A 12348-nucleotide genomic window follows, 5' to 3' on the forward strand; every position below is an offset into this window, starting at 1 on the left:
GCTTAGACGAGAACGCTTTCTTGTCAGTCATTGCTGAAACCTTGCTTCAAAAGTCTGCGAAACCTGTGAATTCTTTTGTAAACATGTAACATTAATCATTTTCTGTTCCAGTACAGTCAGATCTCTTTAAGGAAACTTCATTGTGTTCTTTCCTATAGAATTAAGACAGTTTAGTATTTTTTAAGAGTTTCTAGGGAAGTGACATCACTGTAATTTTATGTATTACAGGCACATTAATGGTAGTGTTTTATTTGCTTGTGCCTACATACAGGTAGTAGCAGTGCAATAGAGAGATTGTATTTTCTTTTCAGTCCTGGAATCTTGGTTTTTGGTAGACATTTCCATACCAAAAATCTCTCTGGTTAAGCTATTTGGTATAACACAGCAAAGAAGTTCTTCCTTACTACCCTCTTAGCTGGTGACCAAGAAGACTGTCTCTTCCAATGCTTTGTCTGCTTTCTTTGTTCCTTCTTTATTTTTTTTCTTTTCTTTTTTTTTAAGGCAAAATGACTCTGATCTTTCCTGCTGCCATACTTGCTTCTCTTTCTTCTTCCAGGCTTTCTCTTTGTTCTCTTGTGCCTCTCTTTATTTAGATCCATAGTTGCCATAGTTCATAAAGGAACCATACGGACTAATTTTCCTGACTGCTTTCCAAGATTTCTCAAGATGTTATGTTTAGCTTGTTAGTGTAAGTTACATGTGCTTAGTACCACTGATGGTTGTTTTGTTATTATGCATGTCATTATTTAGGTCAAAGACTGAGTATTTGTCAAATTAGGAAATGCCAGCATTTAAGTGTTTGGAGGATGAAAAAAGGGAAAGAGGCATCCTTACGTACAATGCCAGTTGATTTTCAGAGATACTTAGGTACACAGTAGATGTTTAAGCTGTTGGTCCTTGTTGTAGTTTAAGCCAGTTGGTACGAATACCATGCAGCTGCTCACTCACTCCCCCATCCCCCCCCCAATCCCCTTTCTGGAAGTGGGGGAGAGAATTAAAGGGGTAAAGGGAAAAGAGACTTGTGGGTTGAGATAAGAATAATTTAATAACTGAAATACAATAACATTGAAAATAGTAATGATAATATAGAAGTATACAAATGAGTGATACACAGTGCAGCTGCTTACCACCCCATGACCAAGGCCAAGCCTCTTCCCATCTAACAATCCCAGAGCAGAGAAAGTCCCAAGATGGTAATCCTAGAAGAGACAGAAAAGCTCAAGAGCTGGAAAGCAAGCTTCCAGACGGATCCTCACAATATACAGGTTATGGTGTGTGTTATATGCAATATACCATTGGCCAACTAGGGTCTCAAGGTCGAATCCTAAGCCAGTAATTGGGGCTGTGCTCCCTCCTAGCTTCTCCTGCATCTGCACACTAAGAAAGCATAGGAAGTTGAATAGTCCTTGGCTTAATGAAAATATTGCCTGGCAACAACTGAAAACATCAGTATGTTATCAACATTCTTCACAGCACAAATCCAAAACATAGCCTTATACTAGCTACTATGAAGAAAGCTAACTCTATCCCAGACAAAACCAGGACAGTCCTGAAATCCATTAGGACATTTTGTTAAAACCTTATGTATATATTTTTAGGTGCCTAAACCAGAATAGAAAACACTTTGTCCTTTGCCTCAGATCTTGGTAGAGGAATGTAACCAGCCATACAGTAGTTCTATATCACCTTAATGACTGTTTTCACTGATCTTTGGCTTACAGAGGTCCCATTTCCAAATGCATATGAGTTTCTAAATCTAAGTTACAGGTACTGCCAGGCTGAATGAAAACTGAAATTCTGAAGAAGTTAGCTGAATAGAATTTTCAGTTCTATATTAAAAGAATGCTGTTAAAGTCTCCACCTTATTGCTTGAAAGAATTCAACTGTTAAAAAAGGGAAACCAATTAGAGCGCTTGCATTAAAAATGAAAATCTACAATACCTAATATCTGCAAATTAAAACTCTGAGATTTCATTAATTTCAGTAATTTGAATTCTTACATGAGCAATCATGTACTAACCATTATGTATAATTATAAAAAATACCAATTAGATAAAGTGTTTGCTTGTAATATAGTAGAAAATACCATAATCAGAGATGTTGATCTTGTTTAATTATTTGGGCATACTGATAAGAGCAGTTTGAATTTATTCCTTCTAGGTTGCAAAAAAAGCAGGTTAGGGTTGTTTTGAAAGTAATTTTTTTTACATGTGTAACAATCATACGTAACTGAATACTTGGATTTATGTTTTACTCTTCTTTTTTTGTTACTTTGGATTCTCTTTTTTGCAAGCATAGGGGGAAGCCATTCTCTTAGAGATAAATAAATTAAATGCTCCATATGTAATGTCTGTGTGATCATGCATTTAGAGCCCTGCCTAGCAAAGCACCTATTTGATGTTTAACTAGAGCACAGTCATATTTGCCCATTTTAGCTAAGGTCATTCTGCTGGAGATGCTGAACTCTGGAAGACTAAATGGAAGTACAGGCTCATCTTTATATTTTAGCAGTGTTTTTTTAAGAAATTAAAACACTGAATTCTTTTTTATTAAAAACAGTTTAAAAAGATCCAAATTTTTCTTTCCATCTTTTCTGACTTTTTTTAAGCACTTCTTCAGGTTGTAGACTTAACCTGTTCTCTTGGCAGATAAACTGAATCAAGCTAAAAAACTCTTCCTTGTGTACCAGAATATGATTTTATAGGGTTTGTGCAATTTTAATTAATAGGAAATAGATAATTGTCACTTGATTTAGCAATTGATGTTAATTCAGTACCTCATAGAAGTTTTCCAGAGGTTGTGATAGTATGCTCAGTAAAGCAGTCTTTCTTGGTAGTTGCCTTACATCTTTCTAGACGTGCAGCTGCTGATTGTGCGCAAAAGACCACACTGCACAACACCACCACTGCACAGACACTTCCCCTCACCCCAAAAGCTATCTGACACAGTCAGTGGTGTAACTGACTATGCCTGCCTTTTCACTTTCCTCAGGTGTCTTTGAATGTTCTCTGGAGTTATTTCCTAAACTTAGTCCTTGATGAACTTGGAGAACTTCTGGCACTTCCTTTGTTCTCCCTCCCCTACAGTTTCAGGGATAGTCATGTTAACTAGCTAAAGACATGATTACTTGTGCATTCACTACATGATGTCTTTTTAACATCAGAAAAATCCTAGAACAACCAGCTTTTTTTTTTTTTTTTTTTTTTGAAGCTGTGTGAGAATTTAGGCCTTAGAAAGTTGAAGAAGTGGAAGATGTAGTTTTGCTAGTGTGTATTTTGCTACATTCCCTTTACCAGGACTGAAAGGTAACTATCTAGTTAAAGCAATATGAAAATGTCACTGCCTCCGAAGCAGCAGTGAATCTGCAGTGACTTAAGTCATGCATGATGATGATGATGTTTTCTTACTAATGATTAAACTGAAACAATAGTTTTAGCTTACTTTATACCACTTCAGAACAAAATAGAAATCTTTCAAGAAGATAAACAGGGCATAATCAAGAGCCTTAAGGTTAGGACACAATCAATTTACATTGAGTCTCTGTAACAGGCTCCCTGTATGCCCTTAGGCAATAGCAATTGCAGGATAATGTGACTTGGCTTAACTAGTACTAGAAGAGAATTACTCAGGCTCTCCTTTGCAGCTGGATCTACTGAGCTGACATATTTGTCATGGTAACATGATTCCATGTTTTGAGATACTGAGAGGTCCTGGGCTCTTGTGCCTGTGCATAATCAGAAAAACCAAATTAAATGTGATACGGAAGCTTCTGAATGTGTGGTGCATGTGCAGTAGATCACAGTTGAAAATGGCACTGAATGTTGGCATGTTGTCTCCTTGTATTCCCTCTCAGACAAAGCTAGATCCAGTAGCCCTTGAGTCCACAGTGCACTCCTTGCTCTTGTGTCCTAGTTCAATTCTTCCTGTTATGTAAAGGGAGAAATCAAGTGGAGTTGTGAGATAGGTGGAAGACAACTTTCCCTGTCTTGCAGATTGTGTACTATAGAGCATTCCATAGTATGTATTGCACAGGTTGGTATGTTTGGTTGTGTTGTTATCTAAGAAAACAGAATTAATTATGCCTGTTACCTGTATGAGGCAATCTCTCTCTGTCCCGATTCCCCCCTCAGTTGTGAAGATACGACCCACTTTGAGCTAAGTCTAGTATCTTAGAGGTCTGTAGTCTGCCCTTATGTTCACATGCATTTTTAATTCTCTTAGAAGCTGTCAAGATACAGAAAACAACTTGAGTATGGCTCATTTTTAGCACATTGCAAAAGCTTATCTCTGGTATAGAGCAGATCAGCATAAAGCACGTAGAAGGTGTGTGTGTATGTATGCATGTATATTTTGTGTGTATATAAAGAAAAATTATGCATAAGAACAAAACTGTTCCCCCTTCAATTTCAGCTTTCTTCATATATGTTTAAAAAGAGTTTAAACAGTGGTGGCATTTCCTCAACAGTTAAGGAGTATGGTTCACGTGCAGTGTTCCCTAACTGGAAAGTGAGAGAAATACTTTTGGAAAGAGTCAGACTTTGCAGTCACTATTTTCAACCTTTGCTCTTCAGGTTGATCTTTTCCTGCTATCTGCTAATCATTTGCTCTGTAATAGCAGACCATGCTTGGGTAGTGAACATTTAAGGTTTTAGAGTTCACTGATAGTATAACAGGTAATTAAAATACCCCAAAATCAGTATTTAAAATAATTATATTAATGGAAAGGATTCCTACTGGGTTTGTTTCTGACAGAGTTATATCCCTCGAGCTACTTCTTGGATCTTAGAGGTTTACTCAGCTTGTGTAGTCATTTATTAAAAACTACAAATTGTCATAAGTCTAGTGCTGAAACATCCCTATGTGTTTACATGACTGAAAACTCATGTACCACTCTGTGCTTCCCTCCCCATCTCTTTAATTTTTCGGTATTCAAAATGATTGCAAAATGAAGACTGTTGAAACCATCCTTATCAGTGTCAAAACGTATCAGTGATTTTGTAATGTTTTGTCTTTCTTTTTTGTCAATCTGTTAGCTCATAGCAATGTATTTGATCATAACCTTTGTATTTAATGCAGTAGTCTAATTTACTCTTTCATTGAAGGTGAAGGATTGGTATCTGTTCAGCTGCTAGAATATCACTCTAAATCTAATGCTATACTAGTTCAGTTTTTTGTGCCAGGCAGCAGAAGAATAGTGAAGACTGAAATAAATTAATATGTTGAGACATTTCAGTTGCCTGGAGTTCTTAACTGGAAGTTCTGTAACGTAGTAGTTCAGAAGGAAGAAACAAAATTACATTTTTTTCTCCCTTTCTTTATTAGGGAAAAAAAAAAAAAAAAAGCTTTGCTGCCTACATTTAATTATATTCTAATAGCTTAAACTTTTCAGGCAATCTAAGGAGGCAACATCTTAAAAGTAGCTTTGATATTAAAGGATGAATACCACCTCGAAACATAAATCATAACATATACTTTCTACTGATACCTCTCTATAAATTTGGTCCTAGAACTGTGGACATATCTCACGCAGTTGATGTCTGTCAAAGATAAAGTAATTAACCCAGGAGTCCTTGAAAGAACATTCCATCCTTAAAGACACCCTTTTCTGCATGCCTATGCTTTAAAAATCAATAAAAGTGTTACTAAATGATTCTAGAATGATCCAGATCAAGTGCTGTCCTGATTACAGATATAGCAGTAGGCCAAAGTTTAAAAAAAACAATTTTGTTAAGGCCTTTGATGTTAAAGGTGAACAACACCACATCTCCTTAGTGTTCAGCCACACACTAGCTAGCTCACAAAGTTGAGAGTCCAGTCATATAATATATTCTGGAAGAAAGACTCCTTGAAAAGGAGATTGTCGTGTTCTGCACCATTATTAAATTACAGGTTGTTTTTATACTGTTTGTATTAATGATGTCATTGCGCGTAAAATATATTTTGGTAATCTTCTTTTCAGATTTCACCATTAAGAATGATAATTATGTTACTGCATGGAAATGGGTTGTGGACGTGTAAAGTTGAGGAAATATTTAGATTTGCTTGGAGATCAGAGCTGTATTTTCCCTTAAAGAGTTTAAAGCAATGTGAAAGCCTTTCTTTGGTTGATGCAAGAAAGGTAGAAACAGTCTGTTGCTTCTCCCAGCAGCTCAGTATTGCTTTTCCTTCTTTCATTTAATGAATGAAAAAAAGGGATAAAAGCGATTACCTTTTAAAGTGTTCTTTTAAGTTAAAAATCTCATTTTGTACATATTCACGATATGTAAATGTCATAATCTCGTGTCATGTTATGTCAGCGCTTGTGCCCAAAGATAAAGCTTGTCTTTAGCAGGAGGTGAAAACAAATCTGTGTTTCGTATATGCTCTTTTTTCTTCATGAGGTTCAGGCCATAAATAAAACATTATGATGATTCTGGCAGTGCGAAAGGGAAGCAAGAAATCAAGATTGTTCAAGAGGAGGGTATGCAGCTCCCTTGCAGGCAATGTTGTGAAATAGAGCAGCACAGTATGAGTCTGAGCTACAGTGCAAGTCAGTGTGGGTATAGGGGTTTTGAAGCAGAAGTGAGCGGCTCCAAGGTAAAAGTAGTTAAGTGATGATTTTGTACTCCACTTATAAACTTTAAATTTTTCTGTGCATGTTTCTCACCACTTTTTGTTTGATTCTTTCAACACATGAATGTTTAATACTGGTTTTAGCCATGTTGACCTTCAACAAGCAAGTTATTCTTGAACGCATGTCTTTACCATAGCTGAGTTCTGTATCTGAGCTGTGCATCTTCTTTCTTGTAATCTTGGCATTGCTCAAGCCTCAGACATATTTCTTTACTTATATGACTTGGGAAAGAGGGTAACTGCCAGGCGATGAGACCTGTTACTTGTATTGCAAATAATTTTCAATATAAAAAAAGCAGCGCTAATTTTCAGATGTTTACTTTTGAGACAGTTGAAATGTAATGCTCGTTATTATCTTGACACTGTGGTTCAGGGAATAAAACAAAGTATTTACTGATGCATTCCTCTTGGCTTGAATGGTGGTATATGGCACCAGTTGTGTTTCAGGTGCTTGGATTAGATAGGTTGACTGCTTTGTGCAGAACTGATGGAACTGGTGTAGAGATCACTTGTCATCAACTGTTGTGTAGGTGCCTGTAAAATGCAGCACTATGCTCAGTTTGCAGATGTTTGTTTCCTGTGTTCAAAAATGAATTGAGAAGTACCAGGCTGTATCTTATTTGTTGGCTTGTTTATTGTGTGTCTAACTGGAGCATCTAATTTATGGCTATTTATAAGTGATTTTGTTTCAACTAATTTTTCTAGAGTCCATAAGTGTATTGAATGATGCTCTAAGTCAGATAGAGTCTCAAGGGAATGTTTCTATCAATTCAACAAGCTCTGGGTCAGTGGTCTCATCATCTGTTGACATGGTAAGTCCCTCTGTCTACCATATGCACTCAAAATTAGCTGAAAACCTTGAGAAGAGAGACTTCTGTTGCTGATCAGCTTCTTTCTGCTCTGGCTTGCTTTCTGCAAAAAGAAAGGCGTGTTTTAAACTGTGAAATGAGGAAGCAGAATAAGAAACATTTCCAGACTCCACTCTTTATTTTTCTTGATTATGGTAAAACTTAAGACTAAATAGACTCAATAATGCAGAATGCAAGTGCTCATAAGTACTGAAAGCCTCTTTAGTTAGGGTATTGTTCAGAAAAGGGGCAGAGGACAGGTCTTGTTGGGCAACATGATTTTGCTCTGGCTCCTTCTCTATAGACAGATAACTTTTCCTTGTTTCAGTCTTATTACAGTGCTAATTGTTTCATTTGTGGTTTGTTTTAAGAAAATTCTTATGCATTGCTGGGAGTAGAGCTGCATGAAGTTGTACTACTTGAAGCAAATTGCTTGCAGCAAGATATAATACATTACATTAGAGTTGCTTGTACTGCAACAAATACATTAATTTTTTATGGTATATTAATTGCTCATACTTTATGTTTACATGTGACTATAAGGGAGATGCTCAGATGGGAATATTGTTTGATATGAGAATTATAGAAAGCATGCAAGTGCAATATTAAATATTTTTAAGTTTTATTTTGTACTGACTTTTAATTTCCAGGCAAGCATTATTGGCCGAGAATTGGCTACCAACGTGTATAAATATACTCACTTAGAGCCTATTCTATATGCCCTTGGTGTGGGAATGTCAACTAAGGATCCAGATCACCTAAAATTTCTCTTTGAAGGAAGTGAAGACTTCTGTTGTTTACCTAGCTTTGGAGTAATTCCTGCTCAGACTTCCATGTTTGGTGGTGTTCCTTCTCTTCCAGGACTAAATATTGATCTTGCAAAGGTATGTAAGGGTTAAACATCTAATTCCATTTGTGCTTTATATAATTATAAGATTACTTTAATTATATGTTTGTAATACTAATAAGTTCCCTTTATTCTAGAAAAGGAAAATGCAGTGTTTTGTATTCTTACAGCCTAGGAAATTATTCGTGTACTTCACTTGTATAACCTGTATCTTCCCTAAGATGGTATGAACAATCAAGGTTTTGTTAAATTTTAATAAACAAATTTAATTAATTTAATTACTTTTTAATTGTGTTCACTATGCTTTTATTAAACCTCAAAAGTTTAAAACTTTATTTGAAAATACTTTGTTGAGGATGAAATTGGAAAAAAAACAAAACAGAAAACCCAAAAGTTTTTTTCTTATTTTTGTTTGTTCTGAACACTTTCTAAAATAACTGCATATTTCCTTGCACTTGTGATGGAGGAAGCAGTAGAATATATCAATATTATAGTTATAGTGCTGCCTTTCTTTACATAGATGCTGCATGGTGAGCAATATCTGGAACTGTATAAACCATTACCAACCTCAGGTCAGTCCTTGTGTGTTGCTGATTTGCTTTTCACTATGACAACAGTTCCTGTAGCCATATGATAAATTGAAATAGTGAGGCTGTGCAACTGGATTTTTTGCATATTCTTTGTAAAAGGGATGGGGGAGAAGAGAGGCAACCTGTTATTGAAGGAATTCTGAAACTCTGTCTTGGTGGTATCAGGTTTTACTTTTTTATAGTATGCTTAGTAAAATCATGCCTAATCTTTGATAGTGAACAAAAACACTACATGCTGGTGTATTACTCATATAATTTGATACTAACTAGAGGAACTTTTAATTCTTTCTGTAAGGTTGTATTATGGAACTTTTAGGATATTTAGCTAAAAATGCTTCAACATTGGTTGCATCTGTGTGCCTTTAAGAGGATAAGATTTAAGTTGTGTATGTGAAGGAGGAATGGACATCTCAGTGAACAGGTGACAACAGGCTAAAAAACAATTAGTTTTCTTCCTCTCAAAGTTCTCAAGATAGTAGTTACTGCACTACCAAGCTCATTTCACAGGAGGCTATGTTTTTCCAGATTATACCACTTGAGAGGTGTTTATTAGTCTCATTCAGGATATGCATGCATGCATGTTTCTTCAGTAGTAGTTTTTAAAAATGAACTTTTCCAGAGTGTAGGAGGGAAAAACAAAATCTTGCAAGCCACAGATAAATGGCATAATTTCTTGTCAAAACCAAAAGGAGATGTGTGAAAGTTTTTAATTATCAAACCTCTTTTAAGTTAATGTAGTGGATTGCCAAGACACAATAAAGCTTTTTGTTTTTCCATTCCGTAGGCTGATTGTGTAAACATATATGGTTACATATCTCTAGAGCAATAACCTCTTTATAAACTTTGTAAACCCACAGGCCCAGCCCCTGAGCTGAGCTTCTCTTTTGTAGAACTGTATTTGTCTCAGCCCTCTTGAAATCTGTGGACAATTCTTACGTGATTGGAGCTATCTTTGAAGTTAGTGATGTGTTTGAGTCTGATATGTGACTTGTGTTTAGCTCTGAATTTATAAACTATATCAAGATTCTATTAAAAAAAATTCTTACATCTACAAACCAAGATTTGCAAAGATTCTCAGATGTTAAATAAATTCTTATTTTATTATAATCATGACAATGTTTACTATGACTATTACTATGATTATTATCACCATTATTATTCTTAGTAGGTAAGAGTAAAGAGTGATCTGTGGGCTTCACTCCTGAAGCAAGACCTTACAACATGTATATGTTCTTTTCTTACAGGACAGTTAACTTCTGTTTCAACTGTTGCTGATGTTCTTGACAAGGGATCAGGAGCAGTCTTGCTTATAGATGGTAAGAAGGTTTGTAATTTTTGGACGGGATGCAGTAAAATTTGACAAGCTTAGTTTTTAACTATCTGTACCAACAACTGCCAGCCTTTCCACAGTAAAAACCTGTTAGCTTATTAATTCTCATTGACAGCTGACAAACAAGGTAATTAGCAATACCTGTGCAAACGTATAGTGTAATTCTTCGTAGGCAGTTAATGTACTGAAATAAGAACACTCTCGTTGGGACAAGATTTCAGAAAAGGTTTGGTTCCTTCCGATGTAGGTAGAATAGTGTAGTATGCAAACTGAACAAAGTTCTTGAATATAATAATGCTTAGTCCTGTGTGAAGGCTGCTGTGTTAGATTCTGCTGCTCTTCAGCAAGGGTATGTATGCACGTGTGTCCATGTGTTTTGTGGGATAGTTTTGCTATGGGTTAGTCATATGTGTATGTTGTGCAGACTCATCTGCAAAGCAGCCATCTTTAGGAGCATGTCCTGTGTTCTTTTTTTGTGTCTATATTATTCTTTTCTAAACAGAACAAACCAAACCCTTATTTCCTTCCTCTTGTATCCAAGTTAAAGGATCAGAATGTCTCCAGAAGTTGATAACTTGTTGTTTTCAGAAGTTTGATACCTTTAGGTGTGGTTGTAACAAGGTCCCTTAGGAAATTAGACTGCAAGAGTAGGTTAATAGGCAGTGAATCTCTAAGCTCTCTTGAGCTTTTAATCTTTCAGATAAAATTGTGTAAAGGTCTTTACTGTCCCTTTGTTCCTCCTAGCTGTGTTGCGGTTCAGTACTGGGCTAACATTAAGCCTATATGTTTCTGCATCATGCAAGAGCCCTTTTTTTTCTGACCAGAGAACATTATTAACAGTACTGTAAATTTCAGCCTAACATGTAAGGGGTACAATAGGTATGAACTGGAAATAGGAAGCTGAATCTTTATTCAGTGTACGAAGTTTAACTTCTTCAAAAGAAGGAACAGGTGATCATAAATGAAAGCTTGCTTTGGAGCTCTTTTCATACAAGGTACTAGTACCACTTTTTATATGAGTTGGTAATGTGCTTTGCACACTAGGGATTCTTAATAGCTTCTAATACATCATATTTTATGGCACAGTTCTATCATATTTAAATAAATTGGTAATACAGTGTGAGATGCTAAAATACATGCAAATTTCGGCTCTCTGTTGTCAAATATTTTAGCACCTTGAATGTCATCAGCATTTTGATAGCTAATTTTTTAATTTTAATGCTTTCACATAGATAAAAATCATTGTAATATTATTTGAAATAAACATTAGTCTTCACTAGTCAGGAAGTGACTTGCAACAGGGCAGCATGAAAGTGTGACCATTGTACCTTCACTTGATAAAATCAGCTTTGTCATGTTTGAAGCTGAACTTTTCTCCTGTGACAACATATGCTAGCATTATGAAAAAACAGATCAAAGTTAATATATGATCTTCCTTTTTTGTTGTCTTTCAGTGAATACCTATTGTGGAAAGGACCTAGTGTGTTATAATCAGTTCTCTTTATTTTTGGTTGGAGCTGGAGGTTTTGGTGGAAAACGGACATCAGAAAAGGCCAAGGTAAATTCACACATATTCATACTAAAAAAAAAAAACCAAAAAACAAACATGAAAACATCTACAAGAAAAATATTTGCTGTATCAACTAATAAGGATAAACTAGCATTTGAGCAGTGTGATGGTGCAAGCTCACATGGAGTTTAAGTACTTCTGTTCACTGGAGAGCCTGAGTGAAAAGGTACTGTTCAGGAAACCAATGGTTTTATTTTGGCAATTCAGGAGAAAACGGAATTGCTATATATGCAACTGGTGAGATACTCCTATATTCAAATGTTTGAAATTACAGACAGGGATTATCTTAATGGAAAACAAAATAGGAGCTTCTCTGGTAAATGTTTAGAATCTAAATTCCTTGGACCTGGAATTAGAAAATAATGTCTGAAGTTAAAATAAAATTGAAATTAATATGAAATACATGATGATGTGGACAGAACATTCCTCTAGAGCATTCGTATTAGATCTTTAGAGGAGGGTCTTTTGAAGTTGACAGTATAGCAGGCTGTGATCTGACCCAGTTTGACTCAATTAATTCCACAGAAGTAATAAGATCGTACTTTGGGCTG

At 35.7% G+C, this 12348-nt stretch overlaps 1 protein-coding gene across 1 annotated transcript in view; it reads left to right on the forward strand.

Annotated features, from left to right (window-relative positions):
* HSD17B4 (hydroxysteroid (17-beta) dehydrogenase 4) overlaps nucleotides 1-12348 on the forward strand; it is a gene marked incomplete at its 3' end in the record, with an annotated part of 43654 nt that overhangs the window by 12906 nt on the left and 18400 nt on the right. Inside the window, exons 12-16 of the mRNA XM_010078640.1 lie at nucleotides 7318-7424; nucleotides 8111-8344; nucleotides 8828-8879; nucleotides 10142-10213; nucleotides 11682-11785. Coding sequence (XP_010076942.1) covers nucleotides 7318-7424; nucleotides 8111-8344; nucleotides 8828-8879; nucleotides 10142-10213; nucleotides 11682-11785 — 569 coding nt within the window. The remainder of the gene's footprint in view (nucleotides 1-7317; nucleotides 7425-8110; nucleotides 8345-8827; nucleotides 8880-10141; nucleotides 10214-11681; nucleotides 11786-12348) is intronic.

The sequence above is a fragment of the Pterocles gutturalis genome, unplaced genomic scaffold, assembly GCF_000699245.1.
Source record: "Pterocles gutturalis isolate BGI_N339 unplaced genomic scaffold, ASM69924v1 scaffold10238, whole genome shotgun sequence".
Lineage (NCBI taxonomy): Eukaryota > Metazoa > Chordata > Aves > Pterocliformes > Pteroclidae > Pterocles > Pterocles gutturalis.